This window comes from Balaenoptera borealis (assembly GCF_965194805.1).
Source record: "Balaenoptera borealis genome assembly, chromosome: 3".
Lineage (NCBI taxonomy): Eukaryota > Metazoa > Chordata > Mammalia > Artiodactyla > Balaenopteridae > Balaenoptera > Balaenoptera borealis.
The window spans coordinates 9954812-9980822 of record NC_138866.1 but is presented as its reverse complement, the minus strand read 5'-3'; the positions used below and the strand labels follow the sequence as shown (position 1 = coordinate 9980822).

The 26011-nt window shown below is 37.4% G+C and overlaps 1 protein-coding gene across 2 annotated transcripts in view; it reads left to right on the top strand.

Annotated features, from left to right (window-relative positions):
• PPP4R4 (protein phosphatase 4 regulatory subunit 4) overlaps positions 1-26011 on the top strand; it is a 79858-nt gene that overhangs the window by 14111 nt on the left and 39736 nt on the right. Inside the window, exons 2-8 of one of the 2 annotated variants that reach the window (XM_082384645.1) lie at positions 9077-9168; positions 12535-12704; positions 13218-13291; positions 15675-15781; positions 16610-16717; positions 22583-22704; positions 25291-25413. In XM_082384645.1, coding sequence (XP_082240771.1) covers positions 9077-9168; positions 12535-12704; positions 13218-13291; positions 15675-15781; positions 16610-16717; positions 22583-22704; positions 25291-25413 — 796 coding nt within the window. The remainder of the gene's footprint in view (positions 1-9076; positions 9169-12534; positions 12705-13217; positions 13292-15674; positions 15782-16609; positions 16718-22582; positions 22705-25290; positions 25414-26011) is intronic. The other variant, XM_082384646.1, reaches the window with a different exon arrangement.

The window sequence follows — 26011 nt, the reverse complement described above, 5'->3', positions numbered from 1 at the left end:
GCATTTAGGTTGCTTCCATGACCTGGCTATTGTAAATAGTGCTGCAGTGATCATTGGGATGCATGTGTCTTTTTGAATTGTGGTTTTCTCTGGGTATATGCCCAGTACTGGATTGCTCGGTTATATGGTAATTCGATTTTTAGTTTTTTAAGGAACCTCCATACTGTTCTCCATAGTGGCTGTATCAGTTTACATTCCCACCCACAGTGCAAGAGAGTTCCCTTTTCTCCACACCCTCTCCAGCATTTATTGTTTGTAGATTTTCTGATGATGCCCATTCTAACTGGTGTGAGGTGATACCTCATTGTAGTTTTGATTTGCATTTGTCTAATAATTAGTGATGTTGAGCAGCTTTTCATGTGCTTCTTGGCCATCTGTATGTCCTCTTTGGAGAAATGTCTATTTAGGTCTTCTGCCCATTTTTGGATTGGGTTGTTTTTTTAATATTGAGCTGCATGAACTGTTTATATATTTTGGAGATTAATCCTTTGTCCGTTGATTCATTTGCAAATGTTTTCTCCCATTCTGAGGGTTGTCTTTTCGTCTTGTTTGTAGTTTCCTTTGCTTTGCAAAAGCTTTTAAGTTTCATTAGGTCCCATTTGTTTATTTTTGTTTTTATTTCCATTACTCTAGAAGGTGGATCAAAAAAGTTCTTGCTGTGATTTATGTCAAAGAGTGTTCTTCCTATGTTTCCTCTAAGAGTTTTATAGTGTCCAGTCTTACATTTAGGTCTCTAATCCATTTTGAGTTTATTTTTGTGTATGGTGTTAGGGCGTGTTCTAATTTCATTCTTTTACATGTAGCTGTCCAGTTTTCCCAACACCACTTATTGAAGAGACTGTCTTTCTCCGTTGTAAATCCTTGCCTCCTTTGTCATAGATTAGTTGACCATAGGTGCCTGGGTTTATCTCTGGGCTTTCTATCCTGTTCCATTGATCTGTATTTCTGTTTTTGTGCCAGTACCATATTGTCTTGATTACTGTAGCTTTGTAGTATAGTCTGAAGTCAGGGAGTCTGATTCCTCCAGCTCCATTTTTTTCCCTCAAGACTGCTTTAGTTTTTTCGGGGTCTTTTGTGTCCCCATACAAATTTTAAGATTTATTATTCTAGTTCTGTAAAAAATGCCATTGGTAATTTGATAAGGATTGCATTGAATCTGTAAATTGCTTTGGGTAGTATAGTCATTTTCACAATATTGATTCTTCCAATCAGAGAACATGGTATATCTCTCCATCTGTTTGTATCATCTTTAATTTCTTTCATCAGTGTCTTATAGTTTTCTGAGTACAGTTCTTTTGTCTCCCTAGGTAGGTTTATTCCTAGGTATTTTATTCTTTTTGTTGCAATGGTAAATGGAAGTGTTTCCTTAATTTCTCTTTCAGATTTTTCATCATTAGTATAAAGGAATGTAAGAGATTTCTGTGCATTAATTTTGTATCCTGCTACTTTACCAGCTTCATTGATTAGCTCTAGTAGTTTTCTGGTGGCATGTTTAGGATTCTCTATGTAGAGTATCATGTCATCTGCAAACAGTGACAGTTTTACTTCTTTTCCAATTTGTATTCCTTTTATTTCTTTTTCTTCTCTGATTGCCATGGCTATGACTTCCAAAACTGTGTTAAATAGTAGTGGTGAGAGTGGACATCCTTGTCTTGTTCCTGATCTTAGAGGAAATGCTTTCAGATTTTCACCATTGAGAATGATGTTTGCTGTGGGTTTGTCGTATATGGCCTTTATTATGTTGAGGTAGGTTCCCTCTATGCCCACTTTCTGGAGAGTTTTTATCATAAATGGGTGTTGAATTTTGTCAAAAGCTTTTTCTGCATCTATTGAGATGATCATATGGTTTTTATTCTTCAATTTGTTAATGTGGTGTATCACACTGATTGATTTGCGTATATTGAAGAATCCTTGCATCCCTCGGATAAATCCCACTTGATCATGGTGTATGATCCTTTTAATGTGTTGTTGGATTCTGTTTGCTAGTATCTTGTTGAGGATTTTTGCATCTATATTCTTCAGTGATATTGGTCTGTAATTTTCTTTTTTAGTAGTGTCTTTGTCTGGTTTTGGTGTCAGGGTGATGGTGGCCTCATAGAATGAGTTTAGGGGTGTTCCTTCCTCTGCAGTTTTTTGGAAGAGTTTGAGAAGGATGGGTGTTAAGTTTTCTCTAAATGTTTGATAGAATTCACCTGTGAAGCCATCTGGTCCTGGACTTTTGTTTGTTGGAAGATTTTTAATCACAGTTTCAATTTCATTACTTGTGATTGGTCTGTTCATATTTTCTATTTCTTCCTGGTTCAGTCTTGGAAGCTTATACCTTTCTAAGAATTTGTCCATTTCTTCCAGGTTGTCCATTTTATTGGCATAAAGTTGCTTGTAGTAGTCTCTTAGGATACTTTGTATTTCTGCGGTGTCCATTGTAACTTTTCCTTTTTCATTTCTAATTTTATCAATTTGAGTCCTCTCCCTTTTTTTCTTGATGAGTCTGGCTAATGGTTTATCAATTTTGTTTATCTTCTCAAAGAACCAGCTTTTAGTTTTATTGATCTTTGCTATTCTTTTCTTTGTTTCTATTTCATTTATTTCTGCTCTGATCTTTATGATTTCTTTCCTTCTACTAACTTTGGGTTTTGTTTGTTCTTCTTTCTCTAGTTTCTTTAAGTGTAAGGTTAGATTGTTTATTTGAGATGTTTGTTGTTTCTTGAGGTAGGCTTGTATTGCTATAAGCTTCCCTCTTAGAACTGCTTTTGCTGCATCCCATAGGTTTTGGATTGTCATGTTTTCATTGTAATTTGTCTCTAGGTGTTTTTTGATTTCCTCTTTGATTTCCTCTTTGATTTCTAGGTTATTTAGTAACATATTGTTCAGCCTCCATGTGTTTGTGTTTTTTACATTTTTCCCCTGTAATTGATTTCTAATCTCATAGCGTTGTGGTCGGAAAAGATGCTTGATATGATTTCAATTTTCTTAAATTTACCGAAGCTTGATTTGTGATCCAAGATGTGATCTATCCTGGAGAATGTTCCATGTGCACTTGAGAAGAAAGTGTAATCTGCTGTTTTTGGATGGAATGTCCTATAAGTATTAATTAAATCTATCTGGTCTATTGAGTCATTTAAATCTTGTGTTTCCTTATTAATTTTCTGTCTGGATGATCTGTCCATGGGTGTAAGTGAGGTGTTAAAGTCCCACAGTATTATTGTGTTACTGTTGATTTCCTCTTTTATAGCTGTTAGCAGTTGCCTTATGTATTGAGGTGCTCCTGTGTTGGGTGCATATATATTTATAATTGTTATATCTTCTTCTTGAATTGATCCCTTGATCATTATTTAGTGTGCTTCCTTGTCTCTTGTGACATTCTTTATTTTAAAGTCTATTTTATCTGATATCAGTATTGCCACTCCAGCTTTCTTTTGCTTTACATTTGCATGGAATATCTTTTTCCATCCCCTCACTTTCAGTCTGTATGTGTCCCTAGGTCTGAAGTGGGTCTATTGTAGACAGCATATATATGGGTCTTGTTTTTGTATCCATTCAGCAAGCCTGTGTCTTTTGGTTGGAGCATTTAATCCATTCACATTTAAGGTAATTATTGATATGTATGTTCCTTACCGTTTTCCTAATTGTTATGGGTTTGCTTTTGTAGGTCCTTTTCTTCCCTTGTGTTTCCCACTTAGAGAAGTTCCTTTAGCATTTGTTATAGAGCTGTTTGATGGTGCTGAATTCCCTTAGCTTTTGCTTGTCTGTAAAGCTTTTGATTTCTCCACTGAATCTGAATGAGATCCTTGCTGGGTAGAGTAATCTTGGTTGTAGGTCTTTCCTTTAATCACTTTAAATATATGGTGCCACTCCCTTCTGGCTTGTAGAGTTTCTGCTGAGAAATCAGCTGTTAATGTGATGGGAGTTCCCTTGTATGTTATTTGTCATTTTTCCCTTGTTGCTTTCAGTAACTTTTCTTTGTCTTTAATTTTTGTCAGTTTGATTACTAGGTGTCTCAGCGTGTTTCTCCTTGGGTTTATCGTGCCTGGGACTCTCTGCGCTTCCTGCACTTGGGTGGCTGTTTCCTTTCCCATGTTAGGGAAGTTTTCGACTATAATCTCTTCAAATATTTTCTCAGGTCCTTTCTTTCTCTCTTCTCCTTCTGGGACCCCTATAATGCGAATGTTGTCGCGTTTAGTGTTGTCCCATAGGTCTCTTAGGTTGTCTTCATTTCTTTTCATTCTTTTTTCTTTATTCTGTTCTGCGGCAGTGAGTGCCACTATTCTGTCTTCCGAGTCACTTATCCATTCTTCTCCCTCAGTTATTCTGCTATTGATTCCTTCTAGTGTATTTTTCATTTCAGTTATTTTATTGTTCATCTCTGTTTGTTTGTTCTTTAATTCTTTGAGGTGTTTGTTCTTTAATTCTTCTAGGTCTTTGTTAAACATTTCTTGCATCTTCTCGATCTTTGCCTCCATTCTTTTTTGAAGGTCGTGGATCATCTTCACTATCCTTATTCTGAATTCTTTTTCTGGAAGGTTGCCTATCTCCACTTCATTTAGTTGTTTTTCTGGGCTTTTGTCTTGTTCCTTCCTCTGGTACATAGCCCTCTGCCTTTTCATCTTGTCTATCTTTCTGTGAATATGGTTTTTGTTTCACAGGGTGCAGGATTGTAGTTCTTGCTTCTGCTGTCTGCCCTCTGGTGGATGAGGCTATCTGAGAGGCTTGTGCAAGTTTCCTGATGGGAGGGACTGGTGGTGGGTAGAGCTGGGTGTTGCTCTGGTGGGCAGAGCTCAGTAAGCCTTTAATATGCTTGTCTGCTGATGGGTGGGGCTGGGCTCCCTCCCTGTTGGTTGTTTGGCCTGAGGCGACCCAACCCTGGAGCCTACCTGGGCTCTTTGGTGGGGCTAATGGCGGACTGTGGGAGGGCTCACGCCAAGCAGTACTTCCCAGAACTTCTGCTGCCAGTGAGTGTCCTTGTCCTCACGGTGAGCCAGAGCCACCCCCTGCCTCTGCAGGAGACCCTCCTACACTAGCAGGTAGGTCTGGTTCAGTCTCCTGTGGGGTCAATGCTTCTTCCCCTGGGTCCCGATGCACAGACTACTTTGTGTGTGCCCTCCAAGAGTGGAGTCTCTGTTTCCCCCAGTCCTATCGAAGTCCTGCAATCAAATCCCCCTAGCCTTCAAAGTCTGATTCTGTAGGAATTCTTCCTCCCGTTGCCGAACCCCCAGGTTGGGAAGCCTGACGTGGGGCTCAGAACCTTCATTCCAGTGGGTGGACTTCTGTGTTATAATTGTTCTCCAGTATGTGAGTCGCCCACCCAGCAGTTATGGGATTTGGTTTTATTGTGATTGCGCCCCTCCTACCATCTCATTGCGGCTTCTCCTTTGTCTTTGGATGTGGGGTATCTTTTTTTGTGAGTTCCAGTGTCTTCCTGTCGATGATTGTTCAGCAGTTAGTTGTCATTCCGGTGCTCTCACAAGAGGGCGTGAGCGCACGTCCTTCTACTCCGCCATCTTGAACCAATCTCTGGGCTACTTTAGGATTACCCTTGTCTTATCCGGGGGGGCTTACCAGTGCCTCTGTAAGGCTGTCAGAAAGGCTGCTTAAGTTTTCAGCCTCTCAGGAGCCTTTTCTAGAATCAGCAGATGCTTCCAGGGGAAAACCAGGCCCCAAATTACATGCTTACCTTTCTGGATTTCCATTGTCTCTTAGATCTTGGATGCGAAATTTTTTCACTCCCTTGTTAGTTTCCATATGCCTTTGTGCAGATGATTATTACATTTTGTCCAGCTTTTTTTTTTTTTTTTAATTTTTATTTATTATTTATTTATTATGTTTATTTTTGGCTGTGTTGGGTCTTCGTTTCTGTGTGAGGGCTTTCTCCAGTTGCGGCGAGTGGGGGCCACTCTTCATCGCGGTGCGCGGGCCTGTCACTATCGCGGCCTCTCTTGTTGCGGAGCAGAGGCTCCAGACGCTCAGGCTCAGTAGTTGTGGCTCACGGGCCCAGTTGCTCCGCGGCATGTGGGATCTTCCCAGACCAGGGCTCGAACCCGTGTCCCCTGCATTGGCAGGCAGATTCTCAACCACTGCGCCACCAGGGAAGCCCTGTCCAGCTTTTTAAATTATCCTCATCATAAGAGCTGATTAGAATTACCTACTCTGCTGTTACTGAAAGAGGAAGTTCCCTTTCCTTTCTTTTTTCCTTCTTGATTTAATCTCAGAACAATATTAATCCCAAATAATTTTTTTTTATATACTTGCATATACTCTGTCATCACCTCTACCCCTACACAGATCAATTGATTGTTTTCTAATGATGTGTTAGGAATAGTCCAGAACCTAAAATTAAATATTCTGCCAAAACACTTGTGATGGATCTCTTTTTTAAACTTTGAGTTCTTCAACACCCTTTTTTTTTTATTGGGATGAAATTGTTTTGCAGTAGCAGATCTCCACTTTTGGTCTATATTTGCTCTGTAGGCAGTCTTATCCACACACCCTTGGCTTTAAATATCATCTATATAAATTTTATCTATTCTATATTAATTCTTATTTATAGCAGATCTTTTCAGAGTATCAGAACTGTATATACAATTCCCTGTTTGTACTCTCTCCTCGGATGCCTCAAAGTCACCTCAAAGTTAACGAGTCCAAAACTGAGCCCCTGCTATTTCCTCTCGACATCTGGGCTCCCTCCAGAGTCCCCTATCCTAATGGGTAACCTTCTTATCCACCTGGCTTTCAAGCCAGGATGTGGGGAGTCATCCTTGATACCACCTGTCTTTTACTACTTGTTTATACAATCCTGTTTATTTTATGTTTTAAATATTGAGTCCACCCACCTCTCTCCAGCAATACTACCTCTACCCTAGTCCAAACTATTATGAGGGTTCAAGTGATCCTCACCCACTACCTCCCTCCCTTTCCATCCTCCCTCCTTTCTAATCCTTTTCAACTTTATAATCAGCATGCTATTTCAAAGCATTTAAAACTACAATTTGAATATTCTGTTGCTTAATGCATCTAAGGCCCTATGTAATTTGGGCTCTGTCTGTTTCACTAGCCTCTGCCCCATCCCCTTCACTATTTGCTCCAGGCACACTGACCTTCTCTCAGCTCCTGGAATCTACCATCCTCCTCCTCACTCCTCAGTGCCGGGAATGCTTGCCTTCCTACTCCTCTTGCTTTCCTGCCTTCCTTTATCCTAGCTTTTGTCTAGTTATCTCTTTCTCTTCACAAGGTCAGTTGTCACTTCTCAGTGATCCCCTTTCCTCAGAGGAGATTAGTTCACCCAGCAGATGCTCTATGGCACCTTGTACTTCCTATCCTTAGATTTTACCACACTTTTAATTACAGGATGAACAGGTACACTGCTAGCCCTGCTCATTGCTAAGTCTCCAGCTCCTAGCACAGTGCCTTGAATGTAACTAAATGGTTATTTGTTCAATATTTGAATGTATATAATCAATAGCAGTCCCTCAAAGGTAGGGAACCATGTCTTTGACTTTTCTCCAGTTTCCCAGAATACTTAGTATGATGTTGGTACTTAATAAATAGCTGAGAATGAAATTAAAATTATATTATCAGAATTAGATTTTCATTGGGCTACATTAGAAGGAGATTTAGGATAGAAGGGAGAAGTACTGTGACTGACTAGAGAGAAAAGAAAGCCTTACTTGCTTACAGAAATTTGCCATACTTTCCAGTGCTGCCTCTCCCGCCCCCGAAAACAGTTTCTAATTTTTTTCAAAAAATGTTTAATTAAATATGACTACAGTGGATCATTTGAAATGGTTATTTGTAACTCTTGTGTCCATTAAGTAGTTATTTCTTTGATAAGCACATCCTTTCTTTGCAATGTTTTAAATGACTTTATTTACATTTCAAGCCTAAATTACCCATGATTCTAATTTATCATGTGTAAAAATGACTTGGCTGGGTCGTCCAGCTCAAAGTTCAGTTTCAAAACCATGGTATTGAAATATATTGATTTCTTCTGGTGTCCTTGTGACTTTGCATGGCTGGATACTTCATTGCATGTTTGCAGTAGTCACATGATAGTTACTATTGGTATTGGTATTTCCTTTTTGGAAAGAGATCTTTGGGATATTTTATGTGTACCTCCTCATGAACCTTGCTAATCACTGAAACACAGATTAAAAGAAGGGTAAAACACACCCTTTTTATCCTTGTCTACTGCCTTCACTTTATTTTCCCTCTCCGATTTTGATCTTCAGTGCTCTCAACTAGTTCTCTCCACCCTTTACTTAAGTGTGGAACGTGGCAGTCAGTGATAGGGAAGAGAACGAGATACCGTAGTTAATTGTTAAAGGTACTTTAGAGCTGGCATGTTCCAATTATTCATATTTAACTCAGTTGTAAAGTCTTTTATAAATAGTGTAATTTTATAGTGAAAAGAGTTGTTCACTATTAGTGTTAGGTACTAAAAATTCCCACACTTATGACCCTCAAAACCCCAGATATTTTATATGTCCTAGGTTTTTAGTATTTTAATATATAAATCCCTATTATTTAATTTCAAAATAACCAGTGATGTTATCTCTAAAAATATACAAAGATACTTTGTAATTTTAGGATTCCTTTACCTTTAACCAGCACTATTTATGGTAGATATGTTTACCAGTTTTATTTAATAAGTCTAGTTTCCAAATGCATGAACCCAAAATCTTTGCTCTTTCGGAGTAAGCCAGTGATTTATTTATGCTTCTCTATGTTGTGTATTGTAAAGAGAAAGATCTTCTTGATGCATTATAATGCGGGTTTATTGGCGACAGCGGTTTCCCTCTCTGCAAGGACATTACATTGTTTTACAAAATGCTTTCTTGCACCATTCATGCTAACTTAAGAATGAATTTAAACACAGAAGCATCTAGTACATTTTCCTTCCTTGAGTGGGAATGGTTTTTAAATTCGGAAATGTATCATTAACTCATTTATAAAATGTCTTATTTCATTTTTGAGGAATTCAAGTTGGAATGCCAGCCATACGATAGTACGTAAGAGGAATGGTAACTGGCATTAAGGCATGCACTTAAGCAATAGAGGAATTTACTTTTCAGTGTCTTCCAAGGTCCATGAGGATGCACACTTATTTACCCAGAGAGTATGGATCTCACTGTGTTTGTCCAGAGGGTGTGACTCTGTGGAGGAGAACACTAACTGGTAAGTATCAAATTCTTATTGTATTATGTTTCAGAAAACTATGTTTAGAAATCAATTGAATTTTAGCAGTGATGAAATCTCTTAGTCTGTGCTGGTTTCTTAACAGTGGACAGTCCCAGATGTTGAAGTCAGCACAACAAGAGAAAAACCCAAATCCTGATAAGACTTGAGGATTTTTCGAAAATTAATGCAAAATAGTTGGGGCAAATGTTGCTGCGGCAGTCAAGACTAAGTAATACAGTAAGAAGATATGAAGTTGGAGAGCTTCTCATGTTCTTCCTTTGCATAAAGTTTGCATACGTACAAAACCCAGGACTTTAATGACTTTAAGAGGGGCAGAATTACATCTCTTGGAACCTAAAACAACAGACTCATGTGAACTGGAATGCACATTGTGGCCCTCACAATTTATTTAAATATTTCTTTGCAAAGCACTCTGTTTCTAAAGAAAAGCTATGCCTTCTGAAACCTGTAAGTGATGTATCCTGGCCACATCAAATCTTCTAAAAGCGTTTTCCAAATCCAGAATTGTTAGTGTGGAACAAATGTTTGTTTTGGAAACAGTAAAACCGGGGAATTTGGGAGGGTTGATTTCAGAGACCAGTTGCTGCTCTGCTTTACACCTTATCATTCCTTCTCTTTTTCTTTTCAGCTAAGGACTCTTAAGATACATAATTGACTGTTGATTGAAAAAACTTGTAAAATGACATTTGTGTGTATGATACAAAAGTTTAAAACAAAACACAGCACAAAAATCAGCCACCCTAATATGTGATCAGTTTTCTGGGAATTAACCCCACCACATAAACATCTGCCACACTAAAGCCACTGCCAGATCTTAGGGTTGATGGAAGCCACGCCTTAATAAATGGTGAATGGAAGTGCAGAGTCTGTGAAGAAGAATTTGTTGCCTGGCTTCGGCATCAGGCAGACAAAGGGTTAAGTCTTAGAGTTGCCAATTACAAGCTTGCTGGCCTTCAGCAAAATACTTGACAGCTCTGGGTCTGTTCCTTCTGCTGTAGAATGATATATGTCATGGTGACTGGCAGGGGTCCCACCGTGCTGAATCAAGGACTCTGGGTACATGGTCTAAATCACGGTTGCAGAGACACTGGGGTGGAAGATGGCAGGAATATCTCCTCATTGACGTGCCAGAAAGAGAATTGAGAATGCATTTCTATATGATCCATTTTTGCTTTGCCTTGTGTCTAATTCTACCAATCCCTAATCTTTAGGACTCACTTCAGAATCTCTTGAAGCCACCTCTTAGGAGACGTGGAAAAAGTGTGTGCAGGGAGAGAGCGTCAAGAGCAGAAAGTTTAGGTGAAAGGGTGAGATACTCAGTCATCCAGCAATTACCTACTGAGCGCCTGCCATGTGCTGTAGGAGTCGGGGATAATGGTAGTGAACAAAACAGACAAAAAACTGTGCAGTCATGAAGCTCACGTTCTAGATGTGGGAGGTAGACCGTAAACAGATGGACTTGTTGTATGTTGGACAATGGAGATGATAAACCCGTCGGGTCATGGCGAGGGCTGGGGCAAAGGGGTGGCTTTCTGTTTAAAATAGGGTCATCAGGGAAGGGCTCATTGAAAAGGTGACATTAGAATAGAGGCTTGAAAGAGATCAGGGAGCCAACCATGTGGAAATCTGGGAAAAGGGAATTGGGAACAGATCTTTGTAATTCATTGAAAAGGTTTTGACATTTCCTTGAGTGGGTTGGAAAGCCACTGGAGAGATTTGAGCAGAAAAGTGACATGATCTGACTTTTTAAAAAGAATCTCTCTGGCTGCTGTAGAGAATAGGTAATAGAGGGGCAGTGATAGAATCAGGGACTAGTTAGCAGGTTATTGGAGTAATTCAGGCGGGAGATGATGGTGGCTTGGATCAGAGTGGTAGCCGTGGAGGTGATAGGTGGTCAGATTTTGGATCAGGATTGACTGGTCATTTGATTATGGTAAGTGAGGGACTGAGAGGAGTTAAGGATGACCCCAAAGTTTCTGGGTTGAAAGCTGGAAGGGCAGAGTTGTCATTGATTGTTTAGAAGAAGGTGGGAGGAAGAGCCAGTTTTGGGGAGAGGTCTGTTAAGGTGATGAGATTCCTACCAGATATCCAAGGGTAGTGGAGAGGAGACAGTTGGATGTACAATGGTCATTATGTAAATGCTCAGTTTGCACAAGTTGGTAAGTCATAAAAGTGCTATTTAAATGATTTCAATCAAATCTCTAAGAAGATAAAGCCATAATTTACATTTTATATATTAGGAAATAATGCAGAAAGACTAATTTTCCTAAGATCACAGATATGAAACTTTGTTTTATGGTTGCAAGTTCCACCTTGTTCTACCAACTTTACTCTATTAGTTATAAAATAGGCATACAAGGGAAATTCCAGTAGTTGCCACAATTGATTAAACAAAGTAAGACTTTTAGCTGCCTTTGCATTATGCACACCCACACAGTCTTCTAGAGAAGTACAGATGATATCTTTGGTGAGGTGTATATGAAAGATAGGGTTTTTTTTGACTCTTTGATGTGTTAAACTATTCTGATGTAGGCTTTGACTTTAAAAGGTGAGTGGAGATGGCTATGAATATAATTAATTTTTAAAAGCATTCTTATATTTTAAAAAACTCCTTTTTAAAAATACAGTTTACTTTGTAGTAATTTGTGTTCTTGTCACTTGTTTAAAGGGGAAAATACATTTGCACAAGCTTAAGTGTATTCCTTTTTTATAGTGGAATGCATAATAGTTATTTTTTGAAGCAGAAATACAAGTAATAAAAACACATGCGATTGAGCTTTGACATTATTGTTATAGGTGGGAATGGCAAACTGTACAATACAAAGAGCAAAACAGAAATTGAGATCTATTAAAAATGACTATTATCTAAATGTTTATGTACTTTTTAAAATTTTTATGCAATAAAGCAATGGAGTGTTATTTCACAAATTCCTAAGACATTTAAACTTTATGTGGTCTAGGGACTTCCCTGGCGGTTCAGTTGTTAAGACTCTGCGCTTCCACGCAGGCGGCGCCGGTTCTATTCCTGGTCGGGTAACTAAGATCCCACATGCCACGTGGCGTGGCCAAAAAAAATTATACATATTGAATATATATATATATATATGCTGGTACAGAAAACCCCGAACGAACTTTTTGGCCAACCCAATAGATATAAATGTTATGTGGTCTAATAAGTTAAACAATCAGGAGCAGATTAATATAGTTTTCTCAAAGTAATAAAAGGAAGTACATATCCTTAAAGGTCATATATAGTTATTTTGTACAATATGACTATGTTTGGTTTCTACGACCTTGGATTTTTAAAAATTTGTAATTTCTGATCTCTCATCTATATAATAGCACACTCTTTCTGATTATACAGGAGGTCCTGCACGTTGCAGGAGTGGAAATGCAGTTAACGGCTGCGGTATCATTTTTGACCATTCTACAGGAAGAATCAGTGTCGATTCATACATATGCCCACTCCTTCCTCCAAGTCATTCTACTGCATCTGGAGCACAGGGACGCAGGTCAGGGGCCTGACGTGCTTCATCGTATATGTACTTATTGTTTCTTCTATGTGGCTGTGATGGTATTTGAATTATGTTAGGCTGATGACCATAACTGAATGAGACTGTGCTGCCTAAGAGTTGATCAGTGGTGTGACTAAAAATAGCAGTGATTATTTTTGTACAAAAACCGCAAAATTCAGTGCCCTTGAAGCCTGAAGACCCATTAGTTCATCTTATGATATATACTTTTTTCTTAGATTTGTTTCTTTTACAACATCTGTGTTTATAGTATTGTAGTACAAGAAAAATGCACACTTTGGGTTAAAGATAGCCCCTCAGTATTAATTTTAAAGATATAAATGTTTTCCAGATATTGGCTAAGACAGAAAAATAGAGAAACTTCTTATAATAGTAATAAAAATAATTATTGCCATTTTACTATTAAATACTCTTGTAAATATTAGTGGCTAAGTTGAAACTGAATTTGTAAGTGAGATAGTTAAGTTGGCATGTTTTATCTTTGTCAATCAGGTGTCAGCAACGCATGGCTGGAAACTCTTCTGTCTGTGATAGAAGTATTGCCCAAAGAAACCCTAAGGCATGAGGTAATACATTTTTTTTTTTTTTTTGTAAATTCTAGTATTTAAGTCACTCTAAGGTTTTTGTTGTTTTCATTTTTGATAGAAACGGTATTTCAAAAAAGAATAAAGTTATTTCCTACTCTGAAAGCAGCACATATTCATCACAGAAAATTTGGGTAGTACAAAATATAGAAGGAAGAAAAATCATGGTTCTGTACTTAGCTACTTCTAACATTCTGACGTATTTTCATTTCAGATTTTTTCCCCTGTATATGGTGCTATTTGCCGTGTTAGTGATCATATTGAATTTATATATGGTTGTTTTTCACTTAGCTTTATTTTCTTTATTATTTTCTCATATTACTCATTTGGTAGTAGCTACAAATATTTTACTTACATATTAAACATTTAAGCCTGTTTTCAGTGTTTTATTATCAAAATAAGGCAATAATGAACATCTCTGTAGAGCTTTTCCTGTTTTTCAGATTATTTCCTTAACTGTAACTTCCAAAAAAGTGGAATTACTAGGTTAGAGGGCATTAATATTCTTAAGGCTCTTGAGTAGTAATATGAGAAAATGCCTGTTTTCCTGGGCTTTCATCAGCAATAGCATTCCAGTTAAATTTGATGGGCCAAAAATGGAATTACATTTTAATTGGACATTTTTTGATTATTATGCTGTTGAATATTTTCTCATATATTATTATATTTCACCTCTGTTCTCTTGGAATTGTCTGATCATATCCTTTGATCACTGTTTTTATGTGCTATTTATCTGTCAGGGTTGCCAATCCTTTGTTATATTTGTTGCAAATAATGTTACCAATTTGTTGTTTGCTTTTTAATGTTCAATATTGTTCAACAGACCCTTCTCTAAAGTTTTAGCAAATTAAGATGAGAGAACAGGAAAATTAGGAAATTTATTCTTTAAAGAAATGATTTTTCATTCTTTGAACATTATTTCTATATGAATTTCCTTTCAAGTATGTCCTGTTTGAAAAGAGTTATCAGTCAATAAAATGTCCTCTGTGGATTTCATTAAGTGTCGTTGCCCTTCTTTGCCCTCGTACAGATTATGGCCCTAGCTCAGTGCCAAAACACTTGCTTGAAAATGGGAAGATCTACCCAGTTATAAGGATGTTTGTATACTTGATGCCAAACATCTAGATGATTACACATATTTAAATATTGAACGTAATGTTGACATATTTATACTTTTTGATTAGTGGTGTATGAGAATGCAGTTTTTACTCTAGAATGTCGCATATTATTTAACATGTGATTTTTAACATTTTTAAATATGCCTTTTATTTCAGATCTTTGACTTTCAAATTATATTTATCATTATACATTCAGTAATTCTGGCTACTCTGTTGAGAGGAAAAAAGTTGACCCTTTGATTAGAGTTATAGTTAGAACCTGGGGGGATCGTAGTACCACCTAGTATTCTGATCTCCATTTTAAGTAGATGAGAAACCTTGGGATGAGAAATAGCAAGATTACTTAGACAAATTAAATAGCTGGGACCAGAATCAGGGTCTGAGCTTCATAATTCTTTGCAGTCTGTCATGCTGTTGAGTTCGAGTGCCCAGGGCATACACAATACAGTATCAGAGTTGGGCTGTTGTATTCAAATGACAGAATTACCTTAATAGAATCTTTTTGAAGTTATAATGTTTTGCTTGCTTCAGAACAAATGTAAAAATTAATCTACATGGAACAAAAACAAATTTCAGGGTATCTAATAATTAACTTGCTTTTTTTCGTTTGAAAAATGTATATTTCACAACTATATGCGCAAACAGATCATTAAAGAATTCAACATAAGCTTTAATTCAATTTTTTTGGTGCCTAATTGTTGTTTTTTTTTTAATTATTAGCACCTTTAATTATTATGTATTTATTTATTTATTTATTTGGCTGTGTTGAGTCTTCGTTTCTGTGCGAGGGCTTCCTCTAGTTGCGGCAAGCGGGGGCCACTCTTCATTGCGGTGCGCGGGCCTCTCACTATCGCGGCCTCTCTTGTTGCGGAGCACAGGCTCCAGACGCGCAGGCTCAGTAGTTGTGGCTCACGGGCCTAGTTGCTCCGCGGCATGTGGGATCTTCCCAGACCAGGGCTCGAACCCGTGTCCCCTGCATTAGCAGGCAGATTCTCAACCACTGCGCCACCAGGGAAGCCCTGCCTAATTGTTTTTGATTGCATAATTTATCATCACCTTTACCTTAATAATCCAAGAAGGCAAATAAAATGAGATCCAGGTGATGAACAAACATGCACCTCAAAATGTAATTGAGGTTCTATAAAAACATTTAGAACATTAAAATATTCTTTGAAGAAAATAGCTGACATTAGTGTCAAGAATATATAAAATTTTGTGAATTTGTTCTCTAAATCTTTTCTCTTTAGATTTTGAATCCACTTGTTTCCAAGGCACAACTTTCCCAAACAGTCCAGTCTCGTTTAGTTAGTTGTAAAATTTTAGGAAAATTGACCAACAAATTTGATGCCCTTGCGTGAGTATTTGTATATAATTTTTTGTCTACTTTATTAAATTGATTTAAAATGTATAATGACTATATTATTAATAATTATATTAGATTTGTATTATTCCATACTGTATACAGTTTAGCTGATTTAAATTTACAGAATATAGAATTCTCAGAAGTCTACTTATTCAGATGCATTTCTTCTTGATATGGCCTTTCAAAATCAATAAGGGTAACTTTTTTTTCTATTTCCCATCTTAGTCATCTCTGTCACATACCTTGTATAGTTTTGAGGATAAAATAAAATTATCTTACAGACTTCAAAAATTGGTAAACATTGACATAGAGATAGATTTCTGCTTTTTTCCATCAGCTTTTTTCCGTCATTGCTATGAATTCATTATCTTGAATAATTTATCTTACTTTGAGGTTTTATAGAGAATGTTTATAATTTATATGCTACACTCTGCCCAGATGATAAATACCAAGTGGAAAGAATGGAATGTTGTGTAATTATGACACAAGAGGAAGATATAAAATTGACGAATATTTTGGTTGATGGTTGCTAGAATCAGATAGTCCACTTGCTTATAGCCTTTTATCTTAGCTAGGATGTTTTAGCTGCTAATTACAAATTAACCATTATTTTAAAAAGACTCAGTCATATACATAATTTAAAAGTAGCTGTTAACATCCAAATGTAATAACATATGTAAATATACATTGTAAATGATAAAGTTCTTTATTAAGGTATGTTTGTTATTATTAAGCTAAGATTTTGAGGATAATTTTTTGAAAATATTAATTATTCTAAAATACTCACCCATTTGCATGTTTCTTTCCTCTCTCTCTAAGCATTAAAAGAGAAATTCTTCCCTTGGTAAAATCACTCTGTCAAGATGTAGAGTACGAAGTTCGATCTTGTATGTGTCGGCAATTAGAAAATATAGCTCAGGGCATTGGGTAAGTATACTTTCAATACCTTTTGTTACAGTTTTATTTCTGGATTGTCAGACATGTGTATCCTGTTCTGTATTCCATGAAAGCATGCTTTTAAAGAGCTAAACTCTATATGATCTTTAAAAATGATGATAATAAGTACCTTCTGATGTGTTTATATTAAAAGAGATAAAAGTGAAGATGTTTAGTATGGTGGGTTAATGTTAATTTCTTTCCTTTTTTTCCTTAGTTACTTACTTATCATTCCAAACCCCTAGATCCAGGAAGGGAAAAATGTCCGTGCTTTGAATATAATATACCATGCTCAGACTATAGCTGTACCATATCTTTTAGCTGGCAGCTGTATTACTGGGTCATTTCAGATGAAATTACTCAGTGGAAGTCTTTGTCTCCTGTGCGGCTCTGTGCTTCCAGTGTCTGCTTTGTTGGTCTCCTTGTCTTCGGGGTGTGTGAAGCTCAGGAAGGAGAGGGATAGGGCAGTCTCTTCTCTTCACCTGTAAAAACTAATCTCATGTCAAGGCGTAAGTATGATATTAAAGGGAATTTTATCTAAAAACCATCTTTGGAAACAGTTTTTTTTTCCCAAGTATCCTAAATTGGTACAAAAAACTTTGGAACCTCTCATTTTAAACTAGAAATTGCAGTGATTTCTCCTGGTTCTTTGTTTCACAAGCAAGGACAATCAGGTTGTTGCCATTAAAATTGCTAAGTTTAAAAAAATCTGGGCCAATATTGAAGGCTTTAGAAATACTTTAGAGTGTCATAGAGATTCAGGGTAGAGTAGTGTCCTCTGTCCTGCGTCCACCCTTGCTGAGTAGAATTTAAGTATTGTGTGGAAGCTTAACACTTCAACAGAATAATCAGTTCCCTAACCTTGATCTCAGAACCAGCTTCTTTCCTTCTGTTAGGTCTTCTAAGGCTAGGCTGACTCTGGATCATTGTGGACCATAATTAATTCAGTCTTGCCCAGATCTGTGCCCCTTAACCAAGATCAGAACCTATTAGGAGAACATGCTGTTGTCTTTTTGTATTCTGTTTTTTTTTGGTCACTGAAATTTTGACACAATGGATGGGTCTTCTGAAAATTAATATATGATTATTGCTTAAGGATTAATTTATAAAAGTAAAACTAGAAAGAATCTACCTAGCTTGTTAAGTTAGAATGCACTTGTTAAGTTAGAATGCTTGGTTATATAATATTTATTTAATTTTGAGTTCTTACATATTATTAAAGACATAATTATAGGACTTTTGTGTTATGCTGGCTGAAAATTACTAAGACCTGATTCATATTCTTTATTCTCCCTTTGATAAATACATAAAACTAAAGAGAGGTACACAGGCTTTTTTCTTTCAGCATTGAAAATTAGGAATATTGTTAAGATCTGATAGTTACCAAGAGAAATTTTCTTATAGTCAAGGCTAGATGAGGCCCTGAGATAGGTGAAAGGAATTAGGAAGAGAAAACTTCAGAGATTGGCAGTCGTTTGATACTACTGCACTGGGAGTTATGTTCCTAAGGCATTTGGGATTGAGATGTGCTGGGAAGAGGCCCAAGAACAGAACAGAACTGGGTTTGTAATTTTGTGTTTGCTGTGGCTAGCAAGGGAAGATTTACTGACCATTTTAGCTTAACCAGAAGTGAGCACTATTATTTATTAGTAAGATGATCAGGAAGCAAAATGAAGAGATTCTCCTCAAGCTAGCATATCCATATGAAATAAAAGCTGCAAAACACTAGAAAGCCACTATGGATTGTGCACCAGTTTAGGATCAAAGAGGACAATTCTTAGACTATCAGATTAATAGCGAATAGTATTATGAAGAGGTCATACACAATCATTACAAGAAAACAAGTGTGCTGAATAGACTTCTCCTTGTACAGGGATGACCAAAGAGAAAAGAAAAACAGACTTGGGATCTACAAAATGATCCTTCAGTGTTAGAGGGGAAGAACATACAGCACTAAGATCGGAAAGAAAGAACATACTTTTGAAAAAGTTGTTCAGACTTCTAATTATGGTGATATACTAAACAAGATAACCTGAAAATCCTCCCATTACAATATGTGACAAAATTCAGCATCCATTCATGATTAAAAACTCTCAGGAAGCTAGGGATGAAGGAAACTTCCTTAATCTGATAAAGGGCATGTATGAAAGAAAAACCTATAGCTAACATCATACTTAATGGTAGATATTGAATGCTGTCCCCCTATGGTAACAGCTGGCAAGGATAGTTTTCATCACTTTTATTCAATCTGTACCGGAGGTTCTAGCCATTGAAATAAGGCAAGAAGACAAAAACCTGAAAGGTCTAAAGATCTGAAAGGAAGAAGTAAATTGTTTTCTATTCGTAGATGACATCGCTGTTTACATAGAAAATCTTCAGTAATTTACAAAACAGCTATTAGAACTAGTAAATGGATTTAAGGATGTTTCAGGATACAAGGTTAACATACAGAAATCAACTGTATTTTTGTATACTAGCAAAAGATAGTTAGAGAATGAAAATTTAAATTTAAAAATTTGAATGAAATTTTAAAATTCCACTTATTTAACTTAACAAAAAAGGTACAAGACCTACACCAAAAACTCTATACTCTACACTGAAAAACCATAAAACAATGTTGAGAGAAATTTTTAAAAGCAAATAGATATATACCATATTCATGAATTGGAAGACTCAATATTGTTAATATTGTTAAAATGTCAATTCTCCCCAAGTTGATCTAGCAATTCAATGCAGTCTCGACCAAAACTGTGCTGTTTTGTAGAAGGTGATTCTAAAATTTATATGAAAATGCAAGTGACCTAGAAGAGCCAAAGCAGTCTAAAAAAAAAAAAAATTACAAAGACTGTGCATTACCTGTTTTCAAGACTTATAATAAAACTACAGTAATCAAAAGAATGTAATGTTGGTAAAAGGATAGACATACGTATCAGTGGAAGAGAAGAGAAAATCCAGAAACAGATTATGGTGGATTGATTTTTCAATAGAGTGTCAAAGCAATTTAATGAGAAAAGGAAAGTCTTTTCAAAACATGATACTGGGATAACTGGATATTCATAAGAGAAAAAAATTGAACATTGATTCTCACCTCTCACCATACACAACGACTAACTTGAAATCTATAATAAACCTAAATATGAATGCTAAAACTATAAACTTGGGACCTCCCTGGTGGCGCAGTGGTTAAGAATCTGCCTGCCAATGCAGGGGACATGGGTTCGAGCCCTGGTCTGGGAAGATGCCACATGCTGCGGAGCAACTAAGCCCGTGCGCCACAACTACTGAGCCTGCGTGCCAAAACTACTGCAGCCCGCACGCCTAGAGCCCGTGCTCCACAACAAAGAGAAGCCACCACAATGAGAATCCTGCACACTGCAACGAAGAGTAGGCCCCGCTCGCTGCAACTAGAGAAAGCCCGAGCGCAGCAACGAAGACCCAACAGAGCCAAAAATAAATAAATTAATTAATAAATTTTAAAAAAAACTATAAACTTCTTAAAGAAAATATAGGAGAAAATCTCTGCGGCTTTGGGGTAGGCAAGGATTGTTTAAATAAAAGTCATGAACTATGAAAGAAAAATGTGATAATTAAACTTTATAAAAAAAAAAATCTGTTTACTCTTTAAAACAAGTCAAGTCCAGAATGGAAAACTACTGATACTCACAATACATATATCAAGCTTATATCCAGAATATATAAAGAACTCTTATGACTCGATGATACAGAACTCTTACAAACAATCCACTTAAGAAATGATTAGTATGTTTGAACAGATATGTCATAAAGGAAGATATAACACATGACCAAAAAGCACATGAAAATATATTCAACATGATTAGTCATAAATGGGATGCAAATTAAAACCACAGTGAGATACTACTACACACTAACTAGAATGTGTAGTGTAAAAAGCCTGTCAGAATCAAATATTGATGAGGATTTGGAGCAGCTGGAACTCTAATACACTGCTGGTGAAAGTGTTAAATGGTGGAACCCACTTTGGAAAACTGATTGGCATTTACTTAACAGTTAAATGTATATCTTCCATATGACCCAACTATTCTACTATAAAGTGTTTACCCAAGAGAAGTGAAAATATATGTCAACAACAAGAATTGTTTTATATACACAAGTTTATAGCAGCTTTATTTGTTTTACGTAAAACTGGAACAATTCAAATGTCTATCCACAGGTGAATGGAAAAATAAAATGTGGCATGTCCGTACAATGGAATACTATTCAGCAATAAAAAGGAATGAAGGGGCTTCCCTGGTGGTGCAGTGGTTGAGAATCTGCCTGCCAATGCAGGGGACACGGGTTCGAGCCCTGGTCTGGGAAGATCCCACATGCCGCGGAGCAACTAGGCCCGCGAGCCACAGCTACTGAGCCTGCGCGTCTGGAGCCTGTGCTCCTCAACAAGAGAGGCCGCGATAGTGAGAGGCCTGCGCACCGCGATGAAGAGTGGCCCCCGCTCGCCGCAACTAGAGAAAGCCCTCGCACAGAAACGAAGACCCAACACAGCCAATAAATAAAAATAAATAAATTAAAAAAAAAAAAAGGAATGAAGTACTGATACATGTGATATTATATCATGGATGAATCTCAAAATCAGTATGTTAAGGGAAATAAGTCAGACACAAAAGGATATATACCGTATGTCAAATACAAACTAATATATAGTGACAAAAAGCAGACCCATGATTGCCTTTGTCAGACGCAGATTGTAAAATTCAGATATAATGGGATTGATGGTTGGTTCTTGTCCTCTGCCCTTATTTTTGTCTTTTGTCAGATTGGAAGTCTGTTGATGAAGGGGGAGCATGTAGGGGAGGGCCAAGCCAGAACGCTAGAGGCAACTTGTGAAAAGAGAGCTGGAGATGAGTAGGTCCCCAGTGTTTCTTCAGACCCAGTCTCCTTAGAACAGGTCAATGGAGAAGGCACAAAGGAGAGGGTTCCTCCAATTGATTTTGCTGTCCCGGCTGACCATAGAACTCAGAATCATCATCAGTATTTAAGCTGAAGCAGACAGCTACCATCAGATGACTCCAAATCATAGCCAGCACTGGGGTAGATTTGTTATCACACAGCCAGACCCCAGAATTCCTGGATGGCTCTCTGGGCAAGCTTGCTTATTTCGTTCATCTTGTTATTCCTGACCCTGTATTTTACCCACTTTTGACATCATGAAAGGGTTAGGTTGTAGTTACTAGCATCTAGACTGATAAAACTGGGCTTGTACAGAGATTAGGATCTTTAGATCCTTAGAGCCTTAGACTTCTATTCCATATACGTCTGGCTGGGGCAGAATTTACATGTGAGGGAAGAGAAAGATATTCTTATAATTATATTAGTTTAGGCGATATGCAATCTGCACCCACTTCCTGAAAAAAATTACCTATAATCCAGTTTGCTAAGAGGAACTACTGAAAAAGGGAAAATATTTGTATCATACATGTAAGTCCCCCATAATGCCTTATTTCCCCTCAACTTTTATAATATGGCAAATGGGCAAAGAAAATGAACATATACTTCATAAAGAAGAAGTACAAGTGGCTAATAAACATCTATTCAATCTTATTGTTCAACCATGTTAGTTGTCAGAACAATACATTCACTTAACGAGTATATTGAGCAACTACCATAAGTTGCATAAGTTAATATGCAATTGCTATCGATGTTTCTTGAATTCATACTATCATGCTTTCCCAGCCAGACTGCAAGATTCCAGACAGCAGGAGCCATATCTTTATGATTTTGCCTATTTTCTGTAACACTTAGCTCAGTGACTTGTTCTTAGTAAGTTCTTGATAAAAATGTATTGGTTTGATTTATTTTCTTCTATTGCTTATTGTGCAGGACAGAACTTACAAAAAGTGTGGTGCTCCCTGAATTAATAGAACTTTCTAGGGATGAAGGCAGCAGTGTGCGGCTTGCAGCTTTTGAAACTTTGGTTAATCTGCTCGACATATTTGATACAGGTAAATCTTCATGTGGACACATCTTTGCTTCTGAAAGCATTGTTTTTCCATGTTTTGTATCACTAGTAAGGAGCAAAGGTAGCTGCAGGATGGAGTTTCTTATGTTAACTTTTCATGATAAATGTTAGACTTCCCTTCTCTCTCTGTTGTGGTCCTTTCTCTTTTGGTGCCTTCTCTGCTGCCACTTTTCCCCTCCTGGCAGCTGGTGTTGTTGAATATTTCCTACCCTTCTCTTTCCTTTCATCAACATTTAACTGACTCGTATGTAGGGCTAAGAATTTGGGTTGGTGATTAGTTTTTAACTTGCTCAACTAATTGACCCTAAGACAGATCTTGACTAAAGCAGTATCTAATTAGCTTCCTATACTTAATATTTTAATGCTGGAAATCTCATGGCCACAGGAGAAATCTGGGATGGGATATTTGGGTGGCAATGGGTAAGGAGGTGTTTCTTAGTGTTGTGCAAATCAAATCACAAAGACAATTAAATTAGTTGCTCTACTGAATGTGTGACTAGATTCTTAGCCAATGTTAGACATTAGTTTATCAGTGCAAATTAACTATTTTGATAGGGTGAAATTTGGAAGGGCAAATGTCAAGTACTCAGGTGCAAAACACTGTTGTATAATTGTAGGATTCCTTTGTTTTTGTTTTTGTTTTTAAATTTATTTTATTTATTTTACTTTTGGCTGCATTTGGTCTTCATTGCTGTGCGTGGGCTTTCTCTAGTTGCGGAGAGCAGGGAAGCTACACTTTGTTGCGGTGCGCGGGCTTCTCATTGTGGTGGCTTCTCATTGCGGTGGCTTCTCTTGTTGTGGAGCACGGGCTCAGTAGTTGTGGCTCACGGGCTCTAGAGCACAGGCTCAGTAGCTGTGGTGCCCGGGCTTAGTTGCTCCGTAGCATGTGGGATCTTCCCGGGCCAGGTCTCAAACCCGTGTCCCCTGCATTGGCAGGCAGATTCTTAACCACTGCGCCACCAGGGAAGCCCCTGTAAGATTACTTTGGATTAACAATATTTTAACTGAACTAGGAGACCCTCTTAAAGATTATTGCAGTATGGACAATTGTGATGTGTGGATGTTACAGAATAATAATTTAGGCCATTGGATGAACCAGAGGAGTAGAAACAGCAGTATCTGATAAGTGAACAAATGAATCTCTTTGTCCTAATAATGGGGCACCCTTAGGCATCCAAACTAGAAACCTGGGCATCATCTCTGATCTGGGGTTTTTCCTGCCCCACACTCGGTTATCACAGATCTGTCCTAACCTGTGTTCATGGCTTTATTTCCTCCCGTTCTTTCCCACTCCTCTGGGATCTGGTGCTCCAGCCCCATTTGCCGTTATCTTGGCATACCAAATTCTTTCAACCTCGAGCCTTTTCATGTTCACTTTTTTCACCCTTCCCTCTATTTTTCTCCTAGCCAGCTGCTTCTTTTCAGTGCCCAGTTCAAAACAGTGTCTTCTCTGACATCTTCTAAATCCCTTTATACCAGGGGTTGGCAAACTATGGCCTACAGGCCAAATCCTGCTGCCACCAGTTTTTGTAAATAGAGCTTATTGGAACACAGCCACTCCCATTTGTTTATGTATTGTCTGTAGCTGTTTTGTGCCAAAGTGACAGAGTTGAATACTTGGGACAGATAAACTACAAAGCCTAGAATATTTGCAAAAATAGTTTGCAGACTCTTGCCTTATACTAACTATTAAAATAGTGATCACATTGTCTTATGATACTTTTTGAGTTTGACTTCTTTGCTGGTCTGAGTTTCTCAAGTTCAGAGAACTTTTTATTCATCTTTCTACTTCTGTTAATGCTTGTTGTCTGAGAAATTCAATAAATGTCGAATGAATGTTATTTAGTAAAAACAGTAGTTATGGTACTGAAATGTGATGATAATAATAACAGTGATAATAATAATACCAGTAAACCTGTTACAGGATTTTACTTAATATTGTCAGACCCTTAATAAAGTAGTGATTTATTTCTGAAAGTTTAAGAGAACTGTGGGAAATTCAGGGAGCATTTGGAATCAAAACGTAAATATTGTTAATATCAGAAACTTATGACCTAAGCTGGCATACTCAAAGAATGAATTCACTTTTTAAAAAAGAGTTGTATAGGAAGTAAAAGCGAAGAAATTCATTATACAGAATGTAATATAAGCTAACTTAATTTCAGTCAAAACTGAAATGACAAAATGCAGCATGGTGTGAGATGTATGCAGAAGAGAGTTCCTGCTGCTCATCTATTTATACTAGTAGTATTAGCATTCTTGTAGTTATTCAGACTCAAAGCCTCAATCATCTTAGCTTTTTAATTTGTAGTCACTCTATAGTTTATTCCCTATGGCCTGCAGTGTCAAGTCCAAACCCCTTAGCCTGGCATAAAAGTTTTTGATGTTTCCCACTTATCTCTCACCTATTCTTTATGTCATCCCTCCATCATCATTGTTTTCAGATATTTTCTGGTACTCTGAGACTAACATAGTAATTTTTCTTTCTGGAATTTGTGTATATGCATTAATTTCCACATGTGCAGTGTGGGCAACTGGATCTAAACTACGTTTTATTCTTGTTTTTCAGATGATAGAAGTCAAACTATACTTCCCTTAGTGAAATCGTTTTGTGAAAAATCTTTCAAAGCAGATGAATCAATTCTTATTTCCTTATCTTTCCATTTAGGAAAACTATGCCATGGACTATATGGTATGATATGTCCTAAGAATGTCAAGATTATAGATAATTTTTCCTTTTTCTTTTACCTTAGCCACTAAACTTTAGCTCTTCAGTTGTAAAGCCTACCCTTTAAATGTGTAAAATCTTAAGAGATCTTAGAATTTTGATAGCATAATTTAGAACACAGTTAGAAATGACGTATTCACTAGTAGAACCTATATGAAAGAACAATGGCAGGGGCTTCCCTGGTGGCGTAGTGGTTAAGAATCTGCCTACTAATGCAGGGGACACGGGTTTGAGCCCTGGTCCGGGAAGATCCCACATGCCACGGAGCAACTAAGCCCATGCGCCACAACTACTGAATCTGTGCTCTAGAGCCCGTGAGCCACAACTACTGAGCCCGTGTGCCACAACTACTGAAGCCTGCACACCTAGAGTCCCTGCTCCACAACAAGAGAAGACATTGCAATGAGAAGCCTGTGCACCACAGTGAAGAGTAGCCCCTGCTCACCGCAGTTAGAGAAAGCCCGCGCACAGCAATGAAGACCCAGTGCAGCCAAAAATAAATAAATAAAATAAATAAACTTATTAAAAAAAAAATGGCAGAGTGAAGTAGGCATAGCCTTTT